The sequence below is a fragment of the Gobio gobio genome (genome assembly GCF_949357685.1).
Source record: "Gobio gobio genome assembly, chromosome: 18".
Taxonomy (NCBI): Eukaryota; Metazoa; Chordata; class Actinopteri; order Cypriniformes; family Gobionidae; genus Gobio; species Gobio gobio.
In genome coordinates this window covers 2,642,387-2,665,810 of record NC_137111.1, presented here as the reverse complement: position 1 = coordinate 2,665,810, position 23,424 = coordinate 2,642,387, and the positions used below count along the sequence as shown (strand labels likewise).

At 45.7% G+C, this 23,424-nt stretch overlaps 1 protein-coding gene across 1 annotated transcript; it reads right to left on the bottom strand.

Annotated features, from left to right (window-relative positions):
• Positions 1-1,773: 1,773 nt before the first annotated feature.
• Positions 1,774-19,085, bottom strand: LOC307142561 (uncharacterized protein; the record flags this gene model as incomplete). The annotated part of the gene is made up of 7 exons (XM_079843530.1): positions 1,774-2,799; positions 2,896-3,039; positions 3,180-3,497; positions 3,681-3,974; positions 4,613-4,915; positions 5,600-5,899; positions 18,728-19,085. 7 exons carry the CDS (start codon positions 19,083-19,085, stop codon positions 2,789-2,791), a joined length of 1,728 nt encoding a protein of 575 aa, XP_079699656.1. The 3' UTR covers positions 1,774-2,788.
• Positions 19,086-23,424: the final 4,339 nt, after the last annotated feature.

The window sequence follows — 23,424 nt, the reverse complement described above, 5'->3', positions numbered from 1 at the left end:
CAAATCAGTTGATGTTAATGTTGTTACTATTGTTAGCCAAGCCATGCATTTCAATTTCCAGTTGTCTGCTTTATTTAATCATTAGCTAACGATTTGCAAAGGTATCATTATGTCATGGCTTTACTTGTTGAGGCACATGACTGTTAACTAATTGTTAATTAATATATCATTGTGGTTATGGCTTTTGAATTAATTGTGAATTAGTTAATAGTATCTTGCACATCTGTATGATGCAGCTAATGTTATGGAACAAGTCTATTGCAAGTTCAACCCCTATACTGCATTAAGGTTATATTTTTTTTGCAGTCTTTACATGGGTTGTAACTCAAGGTGAGAGATTGCTCAAAACTGTGCATGCGTCAAACGCCTGAGTATGCATACGAGTAAAAAGAAATACACTTTTCAAGGCTGTGTGCATACGCTAAAGAAGTAAACTTTCGGCTTTACACCTTGACCTTGTTGGCATGGTAACTAATAATAGTTAATAATCAATTAATTTAATAATCAATTAAAAAGGAATTTGTACCTGTATGATATTATGGTGAGAGGCTGAAATTCATTCAGCATGCGGATATCACAGTGCATTATGGGTATTCTCTAGCCGTTAAGCGTACATCAGTACACTCGTTATTGCAGTGCATTGTGGGATTGAATAAGTGCACTCAATAATGTCCACAATAATTTCGGACACCACTACAAATGGCTGTCCCATCAAATAGTGCCCTATTGAAGGGTATAGGGGGCGATCTCGGACAAAGCCAAGGACAGGAACTAAAAAAAGGAAGTAAACATTTCTCAAGTCCAGTCAACTGTGTTACCTTTGTCAACTATGTTTTCGTGTGGTCAACTGAGTTACTGCTGAGTTTTTAATTTTCAAAAATACCCAGTTGCCTACTGTATAACATGTTTAGTGTTGTGAGATTACCAGAGGTGTCCTTTGTCCATCAAGGTTTTTTTATTCCAAAACAACATATACAAATTTGTCTTGTTTGAGAAAATGTTTGGACCATTTAACTACTTTTGTGAAAATGGAAAGGTATTATACCTCTAAATAAATTTTCCATAAAGTGATAATGATTATAATTTTTTTATTTTGGTAAGGGGATATATACTCTGTCAGTCAGGTGACTATTTAAAATTGTAGGTATTTTTCCAAGCTATGAACAAACACTTATTTTATCCGTAACATAATTGACCGGAATATATCTAACATCTGCTTTTTGGAGGGGAAAAATCCAAAACCAGGAAACCCTGAGTTTGTCTAATAAAATAATTACTTGATTTTAAGGGTTTTATGTAAGGTCCTGTTTGTGTGTGTTTCGGGAAAAAAGAAAACTTAATTTCTTCACATTGTCAACTTCCAAATGCACCCCTAATATATCACTATATCAAGTATCAGCTTTTACCATCAGAGAGATCTGTAGATGTTTGTGTATCATTGTGACTGTTGGGTTCAAAAATCAATATATATATATATATATATATATATATATATATATATATATATATATATATATATATATATATATATATATATATATATATATATATATATATATATATATATACAGTATTTGCATGTAAACTAACTGAATACATTTTTTTCCCTAACCAAATTATTGAATTAGTTTATTTTTACTCATTTAGTTTTTACTATGTGTAACAAGTGTGCAAAAAGTAATAAAGCAAAGTTACTTTAACATTTTAATAATGTAAAGCTTTATATGTGGCACACTGCTGAAATGTGCATTTAATAAAACATGGAGAGACTCTTAAAGTGAGAAAACTTTATTGATAAAGGCAAGCAGAAACATATGACCAGAGGTGTAAAGAGTCCCTGAAAACCATACTTGAGTAAAAGTACAGATTCCTTACAGCAAAACGACTCCATTAGAAGTTACAAGTCACCAATTCCAATATGACTTGAGTAAAAGTCTTTGAGTATCTGATTTTAACAGTACTTCATTATTTTACTCTAAATATAGGCTCATAGTCCTCGACACCTGAGAGACATACCAGTGAAAATAAGAAACATTTGATTTGTAAGATGATTTAAAAACTAAATAAAACTGAACACCTCAAAGGCGACAAAACAGCCTCTTAAACGTCTACAAACTCTCAAGTCTCAGTTCAGCTCAAGTGCTCAAAAAGGTCATAAGTAAACCCATATCCTTCAAAAAGGTCTGGTCAATATAGCGGATAAATGAAATAGTCAAAGGCTTCTTGCACTGGATGTGCTGGTTTCATCAGCGGCTGCAGTCATGAACTCATAAATCAAACACTTGTGATTCATCAACTCCCTGCTAATGCTCTCGCATTCACGTAAAGAAGCCTTGGTGACATGTTTGGGTGAATAAAGACAAAACACACAAGATATAGTCCCTTCAATGCCCTTAGATCGCGATATCGCTTCTTTATAACAGAAATAAACTGCTGCAGAAGAAGTTAGGTGCCATGCAAAATGTAATGTGTAACTGCATTACTAAACACAAATGTATTGGAGTAAAAAGTACATTTACTTGTTCAAAAATGTATCCAAGTACAGAGTAAAAGTTGCTAATATCTTTGAAACTCAGTACAACTACAAAGTAGCCAAAAAGATACTTAAGTACAGTAACGAATTACATTTACTCAAATACTTTACACCACTGCATATGACAGATATACAGCAGAAGTAGCAAAATATAAACAAATGGGATTTTTTAAAAATCTGACACTGAAAGAGAAAGAGCAAGCAAATAAGCTTCACACTTGAAGAATCTTTAAAGTTCAGCGTTCTGCTTTAGGATTAAGCACTTCCTGAAAAACATATAAAGGCATAAATTAAAATTAAATCTCTCAAAAATACAGTCTATGCAAATCAGATCATGAGAAATTACATCATCAATCATGTACCTGATGTGTGAATATGAGCTTGACCTCCTTCAGCTCTTCTGGATCTGATGTCATAAACCAGAATAAGGACAGTAGCCACGCCCACCAGAGCAGAGAGGACCAATCGGATCACAGCTTCAGTGGGACCACAGCAGTGGACAGGGTCTGAGGAATAAAAGCATCAAACTGAGATCAGCTCAGCCAATAAGTGTGAGTGAACTCGGTCTGTCATCTCAAACTGTAAAATGATTAAATATTGAACAGTTAATAATATTTAATGGACAGGACAAATGATCTCTACTGACCATAGAGAGAAACTCTGAATGCTTTTGATGAGAGTTCTGCTGAATATATCACTAGCACATAATCTCCAGCATGTTCAGTTGTGATGTTTGTGATGGTCAGAGATCCAGTTTGATTGTCCAGCTTCAGTCTGTCTCTGAATCTCCCATCAGCACGTTCATCATATACAGCGATGATGTTGAACCGTTTATAGATTTCTGCTATTAAAATGTTTTCATCTCCAAACCACCACATAATCCAATCATCATCCTTCACTTCAGTAAGACCAGAGTCTAGAGCGACTGAATCTCCCTCCGTCACGGACACTGACTTCACTTCATCTGTCAAACACACACATGGAGAAAAAACAGAAACACAGATTAATACTGTTAAATAAATGTATAATGCTTTACTGAATTAAATAGTTTAAAATGTAAAATAAGCAATATCATAAAACAACTACAGCAAAATAGTGTATGGATTAATTTCATTCAAAAAACTGTTGAAACCTTTTTTTAACTCACCATGGACAGAGAGAAGGATAGTCCTCATATAGGTGGCCTTATAAACTCCAGCATGTTCAGTTGTGGTGTTTGTGATGGTCAGAGATCCAGTTTGATTGTCCAGCTTCAGTCTGTCTCTGAATCTCCCATCAGGAACATCATCATATACAGTGAAGCTGTCGGCCGTTACATTGATTTCAGCGATTACAGTGTTTCTAAACCACCACTGAATCACATCATCATCCTTCACTTCAGTGAGATCAGAGTCTAGAGTGACTGAATCTCCCGCCTTCACTGATTTGAGAACTGGATAAACTATCATAATCATGGAGCACAAACAGAAACAGGGTTCATCACAGATTGAGACAGTCATTTACAGAAGTACATGGTTTGACATTTTAATTTTAAATGAATATGATCATTAAACAACAGAAGCAAAGTGGAGTTTGGATTAACAATTGAATTACTGCACTCTAAAAACAACCCAAATTGGGTTGAAAATGGACAAACCCCGCGATTGGGTTATTTTAGCCCAGAGGTTGGGTTAAATATTTGCTCAACATGCTGGGTAGTTTTATTTAACCCAACTATTCTTTAAAAATGACTATATGGCTTAAAAAGAACCCAAAATCAGACACATAATTACTAGAGGCAACAATAATAATCAAAAGGTGAACATTTATTAATAAGCAATTTAATACATGTTTGTTTAATTATCATTCATTAAACGTATTAATACATTTTCATTTAATAAACATTAATTTCCAACATATTTTAGGTTCTTTTTAAGCGAGCAATATTGTATTTTTTTTTTAAATAGTTAAATTAAATAAAACTACCCAGCACGGTGTGCAAACATTTAACCCAACCGCTGGGTTTGTCCATTTTCAATCTAACTTGGGTTGTGTGTGCTCATTAAAATATAAAACATGTGAAATTGATATTTGACTCACCAAAGTCAATGAGCCTGAATCTCGTGATCACACTGTTGATCTGTAGTTCATAATCTCCAGTATGTTCAGTTGTGGTGTCTGTGATGGTCAGAGATCCAGTTTGATTGTCCAGCTTCAGTCTGTCTCTGAGTCTCCCATCAGGAACATCATCATATACAGTGAAGCTGTCGGCCGGTTTATTGATTTCAGCGATTACAGTGTTTCCAAACCTCCACTGAATCACATCATCATCCTTCACTTCAGTGAGACCAGAGTATAGAGCGACTGAATCTCCCTCCTTCACTAACAGTAACTTCACTTCATCTGTATCACCAAACGCACAGAAAAAACAGGAACAGTCACAGATTAATAATGTTAAATTACTTCATAATGTCTTACTAAATTACATATTTTAAAATGTAAAATAAACAATAAAACTAACAAATTAGTGAATTAATTATTTTCAATTTTGTCATTACAAAAAAAGGCCTAAACGTTTTTTAACTCACCAATGACAGTGAGATAGAAATAAACCATCACACTGTTGATCTGTAGTTCATAATGTCCAGCATGTTCAGTTGTGGTGTTTGTGATGGTCAGAGATCCAGTTTGATTGTCCAGCTTCAGTCTGTCTCTGAATCTCCCATCAGGAACATCATCATATACAGTGAAGCTGTCGGCCGGTTTATTGATTTCAGCGATTACAGTGTTTCTAAACCTCCACTGAATCACATCATCATCCTTCACTTCAGTGAGACCAAAGTCTAGAGTGACTGAAGATCCCTTGATCTCTGATATTTCAGCTTTATCACCAAACACACACACAGAGCACAAACAGAAACAGAGTTCAACACAGATTGAGACAGTCATTTACAGAAGTACATGGTTTGACATTTTAATTTTAAATGAATATCATCATTAAACAACAGAAGCAAAATGGAGTTTGGATTAATAATTGTATCTTTGTGCTGATTAAAATATAACACGTGAAACTGATATTTAACTCACCAATGAGCCTGAATCTCTTGCTCACACTGTTGATCTGTCGTTCATAATCTCCAGCATGTTCAGTTCTGGTGTTTGTGATGGTCAGAGATCCAGTTTGTTTGCTCAGCTTCAGTCTGTGTCTGAATCTCCCATCAGGAACATCATCATATACAGTGAAGCTGTCGGCCGTTGCATTGATTTCAGCGATTACAGTGTTTCTAAACCTCCACTGAATCACATCATCATCCTTCACTTCAGTGAGACCAGAGTCTAGAGTGACTGAATATCCCGCCTTCACTCTCTTCTCTTCATCAACCCCGCCTGAAGAACAGAGTTTTTCACAGATTAAAGCTTTAAAATCACTTGATGTTGGTTTGATGAAGCTTCACTAAAATACTTTTATTCATTTAAATGTGAAGTGAATAATATTCTGCAGCAGTACAAAGACAAAAGAAGATGAATGAAAAGATAAATAGATTCATAAATGGAACGATAACTAAATAAAAAAGACACTTTAATGTTTAATGTCATACTAACACTAAAGCTGTTGAGTATTTGAGCTTCATATTTACTTTATTTCCTTTAAAAGATTAGTTTGCTTCAAAATGAAAATGTCCTGATAGTTTGCTCACCCACATCTCATCCAAGATGTTCATGTCTTTCTTACTTTAGTGGAAAAGAAATTCCTTTTTTTTTAGGAAAACATTCCAGGATTTTTCTCCACATAATGGACTTCAATGGGAACCAACGGTTGAAGGTCCAAATCAATGCCGTTTCAAAGGAAGGATAAGATCAGACCCTATTCCTCTGGGATCGTGCAGAGCCTCTGAAGCCCTTCCTTTGAAATTGCATTGATTTGGAACTTGGGTGTAGGGGGGCTTTATTTTCACAATAAGGTGGCATTCATTAATACATATAATCATTTTCACTCAATATGTTATTATTCAGGGCTGTACGTTAACTTTTGTTGCACATAGCACTGGTGCAACAGAGGTTGAACATTTTGTTTTATGCAAACTCCTAATTAAATCCAAACAAAAGGAAAAAACGTGTAGGTTATAATCTCCTGTGAGAGACGGAAAGATTTTGGAAAATAAATAAGATATTTCATATCCAGTAGATTTAAATGGAGTAAGCCTATTGTTAAATTCGTGGAAAATCGGGTGACAAGATCGCAAAACGTATAGGCAAAGCTTAAATTTAGCTCACCTCACAAAGCCACTCGTTCGTTATGAATTCATATGTTTCCATGGCTGCGATGTAACATTTAATTACGAACCTATTATTTATTTTGTAAATAAATGTTTGTGCTTCACTCGTGTCATAATATTCACATAAAACAGCTTCACATACAAAAAAAGTATTTTGGCCGACCAGCGCTGGTGATGCTCAGCCCTATCACTGGGTGACAAACTATTGTAATATGCGGACAACATTTTGAAAATAACATCTAATAATCTATAATTAGTCATCTATAAATATATATCTATAAATAATCTATAGCCTAATCTTTTTTAATCTAACTATTTTGTACCTGCGCGCACATCCTGTGTGTTTACAAACAGTAAATTGGGCTATAGAAGAAGAAGAATTGGCTAAACTTGTTAAATCATCAAAATCAACAACATGAATGCTCGACCCTATACTGACTAAACTACTGAGAGATGCTTCCAGAGGTCATAGATCCTCTTCTTAATATCATTAATTCATCTTTGTCATTAGGATATGTACCGAAAACTTTTAAGCTGGCTATTATTAAATCTCTTTTTAAAAAACGCAGCTTAATCCTACAGAATTAGTCAATTACAGGCCAATCTCAAATCTACCCTTTCCGTCAAAAATACTAGAAAAGGCAGTGTCTTCACAACTATGCTCCTTTATAGAAAGAAATTGTATCTGTGAGGATTTCCAGTCAGGATTTAGACCGTATCATAGTACTGAGACTGCTCTCATCAGAGTTACAAACAGTGGTGGAAAGAGTACTGAAAAAGCATACTCAAGTAAAAGTGCTAGTAGAGTAAAAGTACCTATCCTATATACTACTCAAAGTAGGAGTAAAAAGTAGCCCTTTTAAAAGTACTCAAGAGTAGTGAGTATTATGTTATTGTCACATAGACGAACTCCGTGATTCCCTCTTCTGACCACCGGAGGCAGCCCTCTCCCGAATACTGACTCAAACTTAAGCCGCGTTTCCAGGAACTTTTTTCCCAGGAACTTTTTCTCCCCCAGACCTGCTACTGTCTGCGTTTCCACCGCGGTCTAAAGTACCGGGAAGATTAGGCAAATTAGTCAGATGACGTGGGAATGCGCGCGACTGCTCCTCCCAGTCAGCGACGGACAGAAATCACTTTTGCGCGATACTGTCTGCAACAATAACAAGTGGAGGAGATGCAAGCAGCGCTGCTTTCGCTGGTTATGTATACACATTACCAACACTGCTTATTTAAACGTGCACTTTCACCTGGTTTGACAATTTTAATGCAAAATGGGATGATGGGCAATTCAAAATCTGAATGTGTTGTAATAGCTCAATTCCAAAACAAAATATTTTCTATAAAAGGATAATGAGGTTTCAGTCATTCATGACAGATGTGTGAAAGGTTAATTGAATGAAAACAATAGACTGAGCGGTGGAAAGATTAGGTACTATACTGCAAGTATTTTATTTTTTTATCACAATAACATCTCTTAGCATTCACAAAAAAAAAAAAAAAATCACATGACTAGTATTACAATATGCTTCATTAAATGCATACATTTTGAGATTTCTTCCTCAAATTTGAAATGAAGCAGGACCACACTTATGGCTTCACTTAAGTTGTGGTTATAAGTTATTATACTACATTCCCGTAGTTATACATTTAAAAATATAATATTTGGGTTTTCTAGATATGTTTATGTGCATATTCAGAAAGACTTGCGAGCAGCAGCCCTTTTATTTGCTTCCTACACTATATGAATACAATTAGAATGTGGTTATATAGTTAGAATGTGGAAATTAAAGACACAGGGACATTTTACACATTTGACTTTATTTTAGACAGATTAGTTCTTACAAAATTAAAATAAAAGTGTGCAAAGACAAATAAATTACTAGAACAATAAAATGAAAATATAAAATGTGAAAACAACAATATAAAAAAAAGTGTATTTTTCAGTAACCTGTCCAAGAGCTGTGCCAACACGTACAATATATAAAGTACAAATGTGGTAGTGCAAATGCTTCATTCAAGCGGCTGGTCATTGTGGATACTTCTTGAACGACTGGACAAACTATCCAAGAACAGACAGAAACCCGGTCTGAAAGTCCCTCTGCTGCCGTCTGCTTTCTTCTGCTTCTGACTGGTGGAATGCCAGCTCTTGCCTCCTCATCTCTCCTCGGCCTGGCTCTCCAGTAACAGCTGAATATATTGGTCTGTTCTTGTCCATGCTGCAGGACGGCCCGGTTAGCATCCTCCATGTCCCTCATTGCATCAAGAAAGTCACAGTCCCTTTTCCTTTTCTCTAAGTAGAAAAATTGCACAGAAACACATGGAAATTAATACACAAGGCAACCATGAAACAATAGAAACCATCAATTAATTATTTAAAGTGTTTTCACCACAAATAATGAACAATTGTTTGCCCAGCTTGAAAACTGCCCAGTGTTCAATTTTTATCATGGGCAATTTAAGTTTACAATTAAAAACAACAAAACTACTCAAAACCATTAAGGATTACACATCAGTTTTTAAATATATACACATTTTGTCAGCTTTATACCTCTGGCGTGTGTGTGTTTCGGCAGGAGACACGGGGCGAGGGCTAACGTGTACTGGTGACCGCGGGGGAAAACACGTTGGTCTCCGTTGCCTGCAATTCATTGGGGCCACTCGTTACGTCTGGAAAAGCACGTTGAAAAAAAGTTACTGCAACGTGTTTAAACACTGCAACGAGTTTAATAGATGATACCAAGATGAGATATTTACCTTCAACCCACTCGGATTCCTGGATGGTTTCCAGCAACGCACTAGCCGAGTCTTTCGTTACCGCTGCACCAGAAAAGGACGCTCTGTGTCCCAACAACGCGTCCAGGCGGTCATACCACTTGTTGATACGCCGGTCGGAGCCGCTCCGGTTGTTATCCTTTAATTTCTTGTAATCTTGTCTTACTTTCTTCAACTTCTCTCTGCACTGTTTTCCAGTGTGACTGGAACCGAGTCGATATCTTCAGGTAATGTTATACCTTTTCATTGCGGGTCGCCGTTTCCAGTTCCCGCTGGATGTCCTCCTCCGCTTATATGCTCAATAAAGCCTGAGCCTCGTCGTCGGTCCATCGGTCAAATTTTTTGTTGAACTCCATTGTTGCAAAGAAAATATTTACTGAACGCAGAACCCACGAAACCCACCTCGCAAAAGACTTGTAAATATGGCGGTGAAAAAAAAAATGCTGCGAGAGCTCAACCAATCAGCATGTTCAGCGCCCAAGTCCCACCCCCGAAAGTTCGCGAACTTTTCAAAAGTACCACCTCGCAAGCAGGGCCGTTTGGAGGGGGAAATATTTACCCGGAACTTCATTTAGACCCTGGTTCCTGCGGTCGAAACACACCGAGTTCCCCCCCAAAGTTCCTGGTTCCGGGGTAAAGTTCCTGCGGTGGAAACGCGGCTTAGATGGCACAAAGATTCAGTTCAGTACTTTTCCACACAAACACTTTTGATGATTGATGCATATTCACAATGCAAAGTTGATTCTGCACTAATTTGATAGCTCGACCTCTCTCTCTCTCTCTCTCTCTCTCTCTCTCTCTATATATATATATATATATATATATATATATATATATATATATGTATATATACGTGAGGCTAATTAACTGGTTAATCGTTAGCAAAAAGAATTTTAACCAATTAATTGTTTGATTGAAAAAAGTCACATTTGATTGCATTGCATTCAGAAATAATACCGGTAAATAAAGCAAAATGTTATAATGTACTACAAACATTATAAACACTACAAACATAGCTATAGGTTATTTTAGTTCCCCTCACTCCACAACAAATTGTAACGAGTAGGAATATGGTGTGGCCCCTTTAAGAGCTGCATGCTCCCTGTTGAACTGTCTGCAAAGTATGTGCGCCCTGCGCCTCGAGCACTCCCATGTATGCGGGTTATTTTCTGTTTTCTGTTGCTCAAATCAAGTTGTTTTGTATATTAAGTAACGCTGTGGACGGTATAGCGTTTGTGACGGACTGTTACGCGAGTTTCACAGGGAATAAAGTGAAGCTGTGAAATGTCCATCGCCTCCGTGTCTGCAATAACTCCGCTTAAGTGAGCTATCAAGAGTTTCCTCGGGACACAACACGTTACAAATCCTATAAATTTCATGGTATTCAAAACAGATCAAGAATTTAAAAATATAAGTGGCCTATATAACTATAAAGCCAAAACTAAATAATTTCATGAGAATCTGAAAGTAACCAGCGTTAGGCTCACGATTATTTATTATAGGCTCACGCTGAATGGCACGAATTGTAGGCTACTACTGATTATTTAAACTGAGCTGTGTAACTTTTTATATGTTAGGTTGACTATTTTATGTTGATAATGAACTGACCGTCAAGTTTGCAATGCTGGAATATGTTTTTGTGCGCGGGAGGCGTCCCCATGCGAATGAAACATAAAATCCTCCGTAATTTTGGTCATACAGATAATAAGAGTAGGACATCGTTCAAAATTGCAAAGTGTTTACTTACATTGTGCTATTGTAAAATAAAATAAAATAAAAAACAAGATGTGCTTTCTGTCGCCTGGTTTCCTTTCCGTGAACTTGTTTGAGGAGGGCCGTGCCTCACGATAATGAACCAAACTCAGCAGCTCAGTCGCAGTTTTTTCTTTCTTTTTGTTAATCTGTTAATTATTTAAGTCAAATATATTTAGCAAAATTATTCCTTTTATATATGCCTATAGACTGATTTTATGAAAACAAAATTATTATTTTTTTATTTTTAATGTAACTTTTTTTTAAATCATTCTGGCAACCCAGGGTTTGAAAACGTCTCGGTTACGTATGGTAACCCTCGTTCCCTGAAGGAGGGAACGGAGACGTACGTCGGACGTACCGACGAATTGGGATCACTTCTGGGAGCCCCTATCAGCTTCGAGCTATCTAGAACCGGCCAATGAACAATTGGCGTGCGAGATTTGCATCTCGCGCTCCGCCCCGCGCCGCGGGTATAAACAAGAAGCGAGAGCGAATGCACGCTGTTTTTCACTGAGGAGCCAAACGTAGTGGCTCGACCTGCAGTGATGGTACAGCAACTGTGGCGACGGGACGTACGTCTCCGTTCCCTCCTTCAGGGAACGAGGGTTACCATACGTAACCGAGACGTTCCCATTCAGTCGGTCATGTTCGACGTACGTCGGCAGAGGAACTCTGCCGAGGGAAAGACACGGGCTCGCCGTAGGGAGCCGTACCGTGGAAGAATACACATATGGGACCGCCGTGGGGGTCACTACATACGGAACCCAGTCTAACACAAGTTCCACCAATGCATACGAGTGTTAGACCTGGCGTCGAACGCTCCGCCACGTCCGACTGCCGTGGGTTGCGGAGGACTCAACAGGGTTCGCCGTTCCGGGGAACTCGACTGGAGCAGAAAAAGCGCACGCATCCGTCTACCATAGGGGAGGGAATGGCGCAGCAAGCCGACACTAGAACGGGTACTTCGGTGTTACTGACTATGGGAAGTGAGCACACAGGAAGACACCGGCTCTACACGGAGGCTATAGAATCTAGCGAACGTATAGAATCAGCCCGCAGCTCTACAAATATCTGTCAGCGAGGCGCCACGAGCCAGCGCCCAGGAAGAGGTAACACCCCTAGTGGAGTGGAATCTTAACCCGAGCGGGCAGGGCACGTCTTGGGACTGATAAGCCAAGACGATGGCATCCACTATCCAGTGGGCCATCCTCTGCTTGGAGACAGCCTTTCCCTTCTGCTGTCCTCCGTAACAGACAAAGAGCTGCTCTGAGGTCCTGAAGCTTTGCGTTCTATCCACGTAAGTCCGGAGAGCACGGACGGGACAGAGAAAAGCTAGGGCTGGGTCTGCCTCCTCCGAAGGCAGCGCTTGCAGGCTCACCACTTGGTCCCGGAAGGGAGTAGTGGGAACCTTGGGCACATATCCAGGCCGGGGTCTCATGATCACATGATGCCCTCTTGATGGAGGCCAACGCAGTCAGGAGTATTGTGTTTAACGACAGAACTTTCAACTCAGCTGACTGCAGAGGCTCAAAAGGTTCTCTCTGTAGTGCAGTTAGCACCAGAGTTAAGTCCCAAGAGGGTATGGAGGGAGGACGAGGTGGATTTAATCTCCTCGCTCCCCTAAGGAACCTGACGATCAGATCGTGCTTACCTAGAGATTTTGCATCTACGAGCTCATGATTAGCGGCGATAGCGGCGACATAGACTTTGAGGGTGGAGGGAGACAGCCTTCGCTCCAACCCATCCTGTAGAAAGGTAAGCACAGATGCGACCGGACATCTTCGGGGGTCTTCTCGGCGAGAAGAGCACCAGTCGACGAACAGGTTCCACTTCAACGCATAGAGGCGCCTCGTAGAGGGGGCCCTAGCGGAAGTGATGGTGTCAACTACCGCCTGCGGTAGGTCACCTAGAACCTCCGCGTCCCGTCCAGGGACGAAACATGGAGTTTCCAGAGGTCCGGACGCGGGTGCCATAGGGTCAGGAGGTCCTGCCTCAGAGGAATGGGCCAGGGAGGTGCTGTCGCAAGGAGCACTAGTTCCGGGAACCAAGTCCGGTTGGGCCAATACGGAGCGACCAACAGGACCTGCTCCTCGTCCTCCCTGACTTTGCACAGTGTCTGCGCAAGAAGGCTCACTGGGGGAAACGCATACTTGCGTTCTTCCCGGGGCCAGCTGTGGGCCAGGGCATCCGACCCGAGGGTCCCCTCGGTCAAGGAATAGAACCACTGACAGTGGGTCGTCTCTGGGGAGGCAAACAGGTCTACCTGTGCGGCCCCGAAACGACTCCGGGTTAGCTGGACCGCCTGGGGATGGAGTCGCCATTCTCCCGGAAGCACCTGCTGACGTGACAGCTCGTCGGCCGCACGATTGAGTAGGCCCGGAATGTGAACGGCACGAAGTGACCTCAGATGCTTCTGACTCCATAAGAGGAGATGGCGGGCGAGTTGCGACATGCGACGGGAGCGTAGACCACCCTGTTTGTTGATGTACGCTACGGCCGCAGTGTTGTCCGTCCGGACCAGAACGTGCTTGCCTCTGAGCGGCACTTTGAAGCGGCTGAGTGCAAGACGAACTGCTAACAATTCGAGGCAATTGATATGCCATTGCAGTTGAGGCCCCGTCCACAGACCCGAAACTGCAAGCCCGTTGTACGTGGCACCCCAACCCGTGGATGAGGCATCCGTGGAGACAACTGAGTGCCTGGACACTTGTTCTAGGGGAACTCCGGCCCGGAGAAACAGAGGGTCCGACCACGGGCCGAAGGTTTGGCGGCACCTCGGAGTCACTTGGACGCGGAGGGAACCGCTGTGCCACGCCCATCTCGGGACTCGATCGTGTAGCCAGCGTTGAAGCGGTCTCATATGAAGCAATCCGAGCGGCGTTACTGCGGCTGCGGATGCCATATGCCCCAGGAGCCTCTGAAAAGTCTCTGAATGCCTCTGAATGTTTCAGTGGAACCGCTGTCCTGCCTCTGAACGAATTCAGGCAGTTCAACACCGACTGGACGCGCTCCTCGGTGAGGCGCGCAGTCATGGCGACCGAGTCTATCTCCATACCGAGAAAAGAGATCCACTGCGTGGGGCAGAGTTTGCTCTTCTCCTAGTTGACCTGAAGTCCCAACTGGCTGAGGTGACTGAGCCCTTTGTCCCTTTGTTCGCACAACTGCTCTCGCGACTGGGCAAGAATCAGCCAGTCGTCGAGGTAGTTGAGGATGCGAACACCATGCTCTCTCATGGGAGCAATGGCCGCCTCCGCAACCTTCGTAAAGACGCGGGGCGACAGGGACAGGCCGAAGGGTAAGACGCGGTACTGATATGCCCGTCCCTCGAACGCGAAGCGCAGAAAGGGCCGGTGTCGAGGGAGAATCGAGACATGAAAGTACGCGTCCTTCAGGTCGATCGCTGCAAACCAATCTCGGGGACGGATGCACCTGAAGATGCGCTTCTGCGTTAACATCATGAACGGCAGCCTGTGAAGGGACCGGTTCAGGAATCGCAGGTCCAAGATCGGTCGTAACCCGCCGCCTTTCTTGGGTACAATGAAGTACGGGCTGTAGAACCCGGACCTCATATTGGCTTGAGGGACCGGCTCTATCGTGTCCTTCGCCAGTAGGACAGCGATCTCCGCCCTGAGCACGGGGGCGTCCGCCTCCACTACAGTCGTGAAGTGAACGCCCCTGAACTTGGGGGGACGCCGGGCGAACTGAATCGCATAGCCGAGTCTGATGGTACGGATGAGCCACCGAGACGGGCTGGGAAGCGCTAGCCAGGCTCCCAGACTCCGAGCAAGGGGGACCATTGGCACCACAGACGTACCCGCAGCGGGGCAGCGAGGCGGAACGCAGGGATCCGGCTCGGACGGCATGGGAGCGGCCCGCAGCGGGATCTGAGTGTGCTGTGCAACACTTACCTGCATCCGCGGAGGGGACGTGCGAGTGTGGGGAGGCCGCTTGTGTGCGTCCCGACAGCCGGCGTCCCCTGCTGGTGAAGGGAGAGGTACTTGAGGGTGGCGAGGCATGGGAGCGTCGACCACCGCCAAACGCGCTCTCTTGGCACCCAGAGATATTGGAAACTGCTCTTTTATTGATGTTTTCGGAACAGAAAAACAAAAGATTTTCCCCCGGCCCTCCTCCGGGGGAAGGAGTGGTGCTGCAGCCATCTCCCTCAGAGCAGTCTCCTCCATCTCTGGGCGGCCCGTCTCAGGGTCGCTTGCGACGACGCTTGCAACCTGGCTTGGCAGCGGCCTGAGCGGGCTGGACATCCTTCCCACGGCCGGCCCCACGCCGTTGGCTGGTGGAAGGCTGCTGCGGTGCCTTGGCGGGGGCGGAGGCGGCGGCGGGTGGACGTCCTCGTCGACAAGTAGTCGGAGGTGCTGCCGCCGGCGGCGGGGTGGAGGCAGCAGCGGGCTGCCGGGGCAGGATGTGCTTGATCGCCTCCGTCTGCTTCTGGGCGGCCGAGAACTGTTGGGCGAAGCTCTCGACCGCGTCGCCGAATAACCCAGCTGACGAGATGGGGGAGTCCAGAAACCGATATTTATCGGTCTCCCTCATGTCAGCCAGGTTAAGCCAGAGATGCCGCTCCTGGACCACAAGTGTGGACATCGCCTGACCGATGGCACGGGCGGTGACTTTCGTCGCCCGGAGGGCGAGGTCCGTCACCGTCCGGAGCTCCCGGAGGAGCTCTGGGTCAGGCCTACCCTCATGCATGTCAAGGAGTGCCTGGGCCTGGTGGACCTGAAGCAACGCCATGCCATGCAAGGCGGACGCAGCCTGCCCGCAGGCCTTGTAAGCCTTCCCGGTCAGACCGGAAGAGAACTTACAGGCCCGGGACGGGAGACGTGGGTCACCGCGCCAGTTAGAGGCGGTCGCCGGACACAGTTGCATCGCGACGGCGCGCTTCACTGGCGGGATCCCCACGTAACCCTTGGCTGACTCGCCGTCGAGGGTAGTGAGGGGGGAGGAGTCACTCGGCCGGTTTCTGGCAGAAAAAGGTGCCGTCCACGACCTCGTGAGCTCCTCATGCACCTCCGGGAAGAAAGGTGTCGGGGCGGGATGCTGAGAACCAGCGCGACCCACCCCGAGGAACCAATCGTCCAACCCAGAGGGTTCGGGACACGGTGGAGGGTTCCACTCGAGCTCAACCCTTTCGGCGGCCCGGGCAAGCATAGCAGCCATCTCAGGGTCCGGGGCATCCGTTGCCACTCTCCCAGAGGGAGGCAGTACAGCTGACCCTTCATCCTCTGAGGACTGAAACTCCCCCTCCGATGCAGCGATCGACATCTGTTCGTCCGCTGGAGCTCCAAAAGTCACCACTGGTCTCCCGTGGGAGGGTCCAGCGGGTTCCCTTGGAGGCTCTACCGGCTGCGGAGCTGAGGGATTAGGGGCCTGCGGAGGGTCGCTCGGCGGGTTTGCCCTAAATGTAATCCTCAGATCACCCTGGCCATCCAAAGAAGCAGGTCCGCCCGGGTAAGGGGCAGCCCTGGTTCGTGGGATGGGTAAGGGGACTCCCCCAGCCCGGAGGTAGGAGAGTCTCGATCTTAGCTCCGAGATAGTCATGTTCCCGCAGTGGGAACATGAACTATCCACAAACGCCGCCTCAGCGTGCTGTGTGCCCAAACACGTGAGACAGCGATTGTGACCGTCAGCAGGGGACAGGGAACGACCGCATCCAGAAACGCACGGGTGGTAAGACATCCTGAAAAGGACGGCACGTCACCCGTGAACTCTTTTGTGAGGAAACGCTCTGTGCTGAAGCACTCAGGGGGAAACGCGACAGCGCACGGGATTGTGTGCAGCCCGTGCCTGTACTCAACAGGAAAAACGCCCAACCAGACCAACAGATTTGCTGTTGCTGTTAAAACAGCAGTTTTTCTCTGCTTGCAGAGGCAGCCGATGAGTCAGCGCGATCCCGCTGAAATGTGCCGTCTCTCCAACACGCGTTTCCTGGATTCTCCGGTTCTTTGTTCCTCTTGCTTGATAGCAGCGATAAACTCATGAATGAGAGTCGTCTTCATGCGCCGTTTGGCTCCGAAGTGAATGACAGCGTGCATTCGCTCTCGCTTCCTGTTTATACCCGCGGCGCGGGGGCGGAGCGTGAGATGCAAATCTCGCACGCCAATTGTTCATTGGCCGGTTCTAGATAGCTCGAAGCTGATAGGGGCTCCCAGAAGTGATCCCAATTCGTCGGTACGTCCGACGTACATCGAACGTGACCGACTGAATGGGAACCACTGGCTTAAATCATACCTATCTGACCGTCATCAGTTTGTAGCAGTAAAAGAAGAGATGTCACACCGATCACAAGTTCATTATGGAGTACCGCAAGGCTCAGTGCTAGGACCGTTGCTTTTCACCCATTACATGCTACCACTGGGAGATATCATTAGGGAGCATGGGGTTAGTTTTCATTGTTATGCTGACAATACTCAGCTCTATATTTCTTCATGCCCTGACAAAACTTACCAATTCACAAGATTAACGGAATGCATAGCTGATATAAAAAATTGGATGACTAGTAATTTCCTACAACTTAATTCAGAAAAAAATGAATTTTTAATTATTGGACAAAAAAACGTCTCGGTTACGTATGTAACCCTCGTTCCTTGAGGAGGGAACGGAGATATAACGTCAGTGACTAACGAATGGGGGTTTCGCTTAGAAGCCAATCATCTTCGAGATGAAAACGCCCAATGGCAGTGCCAATGCCATGGGCATGCGGAATTTACATGCGTAACTCCGCCCCACCACGTGGGTATATAAGCAACATCGCATTATGTTTACCTGCTGAGGAGCCAATTCAAGTCAATTCAAGTCAAGTCAAGTCAACCTTATTTATATAGCGCTTTTAACAATGCAGATTGTTTCAAAGCAGCTTTACAGTGTTAAACAGGAAAATAACGCAACATAATTTGATATAGCCATTCTGGTGAAAACGGTGATGTCATCAGTTCATTTCAATTATCATACAGCGACAGTGTGGGCTTTAGATCAGTAATTTAGTTTACATGGTTAATTTAGTTTAATAATTAGATTTATTTGGATATTTTGTTGAAAAATTTAGAAAAATGTAGTGTCCCTAACTGAGCACGCCAAGACTGAACTCCTGGCCGTTCCAGCGATACAGCGGATGTGGCAGAGGGACGTTACGTAGCCAGGCTCCCAGGAACTATAACAGTGGGGTAATTCGGACCACAGACGTACCTAGTGGGGAGGGCACCCTCGGTGGTAAGCAGACTGAGGTGACTGAGCCGGGTGCAGCAGCTGGCCGCCGGGGCAGTATGTGTTACAGCCTCAGTCTGCTTCTGGGCGGCCTAGAACTGTTGGGCGGAGTCCTCGGCCGTGCCGCCAGAAAGGCCAGCCTGGGATATGGGCGAGTTGAGGAGGCGGGCTCACTCAGCCTTCCCCACATCACCAGGTAAGGCCGGGTGTCCCTCCTGGACCACAGCTGTGGACATCGCCCGACCCAGGGAGCATGTGGTCACCTTCATCGCCCGGAGGGTGGGGTCGGTGGTGGCACACAACTCATTGAAGAGCCCTGGGTCAGCTCTACCCTCGTGCATGAGCATGGGGGCGGCGGCTTGCCCCATAGCTCTGCAGGACTTTGCCACCGAAGTGGACGAGCCCACAGGCTTTGGGAGGGCGCTTAACCACGCCACGTCGAAGCACTCCGTGGACACCGTAGTGCGCAACAGAGCATTCACGGTAGGTTGGGGTGTGGCAGAGGGGACTCTCCCTCCTTTACAGAGGTCACTGAGTCTCGACCGCAACATCACGATGGTCATGTTCCTGCAGTGGGAACATGGCACATCCACAAACACTGCCCGAACGTGCTGAAGCCCAAACACTTCGAGCAGTGATTGTGCCCATAAGACAGCAACGGAGATCGATCGCACCCAGAAGTGCGCAGGCGAACCGTCTTGAAAAAGACGTGCCACGTGCAAGCTCTTTTTGTGAGAGGAAAGCTCTGCAGAGTGCTGAAGCGCCCAGGGAAAACACACACAGCTGTTGCAGATCACTGCACAGATCAGCAGGCAGGCAATGTGAGATCGCTGGAACGCGCCGTCACACCAACACCCTGGAGAACCGCTCGTCTCGAAGACTGAAGAGAGGACTTCAGAAATCAGGCTTGCAGGAGTGAAGAGATGCTCTTGGCTCCAAAGCAGAAACATAATGCGATGTTGCCAGCGTACTTCCTTATATACCCACGTGGTGGGGCGGAGTTACGAATGCAAATTCCGCATGCCCATGGCATTGGCACTGAGATATGTAAGTAATCTCGGAAGAATTTAGAGGATTCACTCCTATAATTAAATGTGTCTGTCAGAAAAAGTTTTCTTTAAATTATGAATGGATTATATATACAAAGCGAGAAAAGAGCACCCGTTTATAGCGCACCTGAGCTCACACAAAACTTTAAACTAAACTACATTTACATCCTACCTAAGCTTTGGTTTTATGATGAGTGGATTTGCCGGTGTGTAGGTCTCAGCCAGTTAACCTGCGCTAAACATACTCTCGTTTCTGAAGGATATTGAGCGGGAGACGCATGTGGCATCAACTACTCTCACACTCAAACCAGCGGCTGTGTTTTACACACATGGAAAACTGTTGTTTTACACACATGGAAATCTCACACATGCCACTTCAGCAAATGCATTAACATACATGTTGCACTGTACAGCCCGGTTATTGTTAGTGGTGCTTGCGTAGCATCACTATTACTATCTCACCCAGGAACGGTTTCTTATTCTTATTCTTTATTCTGGACACTTTTTCGGCGCGCTTCTCCTCCCACATTTTTTGTCACAGACCCATGAATACGACCGGCCTATACGGGAATGGTGTGCTATATCTTTTCTAAGAGGTCGGGGGTACGATGTTCGCCCCAGGGGCAAAAAAGTAGCCGAAAAATCCCATTGACTTAACATTGCGACGAATTTTGACCCCTCGTAGCTCCGAGCGAGGATTTCGTAGAAACTCGTGACTTACCACATTTGAAGAGGCTGACAGGCCCTGTAAGATGACACATCGCAATGGGGTATAAGTTGTTCCCCTGGGGTGCAGGAGCTGCCCAAAATTTGACCCCATTAATTTTCTATGGGGAGGACGTCCCATTAAGCTCGTGTTCCCCTTCGAGGGAACTCGAACTGCGTCATCGTGACGACACTTTGGGGAACACCCCTCGCGTAAAGCGTCTGAAGAAACTGTAAAATCAGCCCAATCCGATTGGTGTTGCGTGATGACGTCGTATGTGACGGCATACCCGGAAGATACAAAGAGACGTCTGAACGAAACAGAGATAGCTTTTTTGCTCTTCAGCGTTAGCGCTCTGTGTTACCAGTCTGAGAGTATTTGGTGTTGTTATCTACTAACGTTGTTTTCACAAGCATACAGGGCTCGCGAATTCCATGGCCGGTCCCGTGCTGTTGAGGCAGCACGGTTGATCTATCATGGACTCGCAGATGGGTCTGTCAGGGGAACTTGAGAGTGCTTATGCATCTTCTCCTTCCCGGTGACAGCTCCATTGTTCTCCTTCCCCGCGTGGAAGCCCGCGCTGCGGCTTCTTCCCCCGGGGTGGAGGACCCGATGCGTGAGCTGTCTGATTCTGAGGAATTAGATGGGCTCCGTATCGAGGCTCGCCTTTTCCTAATGCAGATTCAACCTCGAGTTGCCGAGGCGGCGCGCAGGTTTGGGTCTGTTATTAGAGTGATACAACGTGACACGGTGAGAAGGGATACTGTGGGTGCGAGGCATGCAGTCAGCTCCTGAGGGGGCGGGCTGTTTTCATTCAGAAATATCTCGACGCGTACTGCCGTGCGCCTTCGGGTGTTTCAGCCTCGCGCCCGTTTGGCTTTTTTCTCGAGGGATGAAAGCCAGCTGTATTATAACGGCTTGAACCGCGTTGCTGAGGCAACGTGTGGTTTTCGAGCCGTATATAATACAATTAAGCAGTATTGTCTGATAATTGTGGCTGCGTTTTATTCTGAGGAATTAAATGAAATATGATCTGACTTTGAGGAGTTAGATATTCAGCCTATTATTCAGACCATGTTCACCGTATTTGTGAAATGTGATACTGTTTGGCTTTCTTCTCGAGGAAGGAAGGCCAATTGTATTATAACTGCTTGAGCCGCGTTGCTGAGGCAACGTGTGATTTTCGAGCCGTATATAATATAATCGAACAGTATTCGCTTTCACCTTACTATGGCTGCATTTAATTACGAGGAATTAAATTAAAATATTATCTGACTATGAGGAGTTAGATGTATTTTTTTACTCAGCCTATCATTCAGACCAGGTTGCACGGTTTGGGTGATTATGATGACATTTAATTCTGAGGAATTGAGTGTCATGTTATCTGACTTTGTTAAGTTAGATACTTAATCAGTCTGTCGCCCAAGCGTGTTTGACTTGTCTGGATATCCATCTAAGATTGGAGGTTGCGGCCCTGTCGAGCTGCTCCCTTAGATGAGGCCCCTGCTGGCCGGCCCCCTCTCCCGGGTAGGAGCGATCGAGGTCGCCTCCCCTGTGGAGCTTTTGGGAATCGATGTTGTGCTCCCGCCGTCTAGTACGTTTCGGGCCACATCATTTCTCAGCGCACGCGCGCTGCACCAGCCGCCTCTAGCAAGACCTGCGGCGGTCCAGCAAACGCGTACGCACACCGAAAATCTTCCTCGATTTCGCCCTGCCGGTTAGCCGCTTCAGGGGGTCGGGGAGGAGGCTCGGTTGACACCCGAGGCCGGCCTCGAGAGGCTGGTTCCCTTAGCAGATTATCTCGGCGCATGGTTATGCCTCCGAATATATCTGCATGGGCCCTGCGTACTGTAGAACGGGGTTACAGGCCGCAGTTCAGTTCCCTCCCCCGAAGTCTAACGGGGTGGTCTGGATTGTGGTCGGCCCAGAGCAGGTGCGGGTAATGGAACAGGAAGTACACTCCCTGTCGGTTAAGGAGGCTTTGAACGTATTCCTCCGCCAGTCAGGGAGTCCGGGTCCTACAGCCGGTACTTCATAGTTCCTAAGAAGGATGGCCAGTTGCGTCCAACTTTAGATCGGAGGTACTTGGATCGTTCTCCGAGGAGATTCAGATTCAAGATGCTTGAGTGTCGTGGTTCAGATCCAGTCTAAGGACTGGTCTGTCACGGTGGATCTAAAGAGGACACATACTTCCATGTTCCATCCTTCTGTGTCACGGGGGATTCCTGAGGTTCGCTTTCGGGGGCGAAGCGTATCATTATCAGGTTCCTCCATTCGGGCATCACTGTACAGCAGTTTAGGACTGCTGGGACTTGCGGCAGCTGCGTCCAACAGAATTTCTCTTGGCCTGCTGCACGAGACCCCTACAGTGGTGGCTGGGAACCAAGGAGGTTTTCCTTGAGGGGAAGACCATTCTGTATGATCAGGGTAACGCGCAGATGCCTTCGTTCCCTCGTCATATGGAAAAGACCTTGGTTCCTGTCCCGGGGGCCAGTGTTGGGAGCATCATGTTGCCGGGAAACCGTTTCAACAGACGCATCCCTCACTGGTTGGGACACGGTCATGGAAGGCCGCTTTTTCAGAGGTCTGTGGGAGACCCGGCATTCTTCCTGGCACATCTACTGCCTGGAAATGCTGGCGGTCTACGAAGCTCTGAGGAGCTTCCTCCCGGACCTCCGTGGCCACCATGTCCTGATGCGGAAGTGAACCAGGGGGCTTTCCTTGAGGGGAAATTCATTCTGTATGATCAGGGTAACGCGCAGATGCCTTCGTTCCCTTGTCATATGGAAGAGACCTTGGTTCCTGTCCCGGGGGCCAGTGCTGGGAGCATCATGTTGCCGGGAAACCGTTTCAACAGACGCATCCCTCACTGGTTGGGACACGGTCATGGAAGGCCGCTTTTTCAGAGGTCTGTGGGAGACCCGGCATTTTTCCTGGCACATCAACTGCCTGGAAATGCTGGTGGTCTACAAAGCTCTGAGGAGCTTTCTCCCGGACCTCCGCGGCCACCATGTCCTGATACGATCCGACAATATGTCGGCAGTATCGTATCTAAACCACCAGGGGGGCCTGAGGTCGTGCCCTCTTTGCAGACTGGCGCATCAGGTTCTCCTGTGGTCCCAGGGGAGGTTGTCA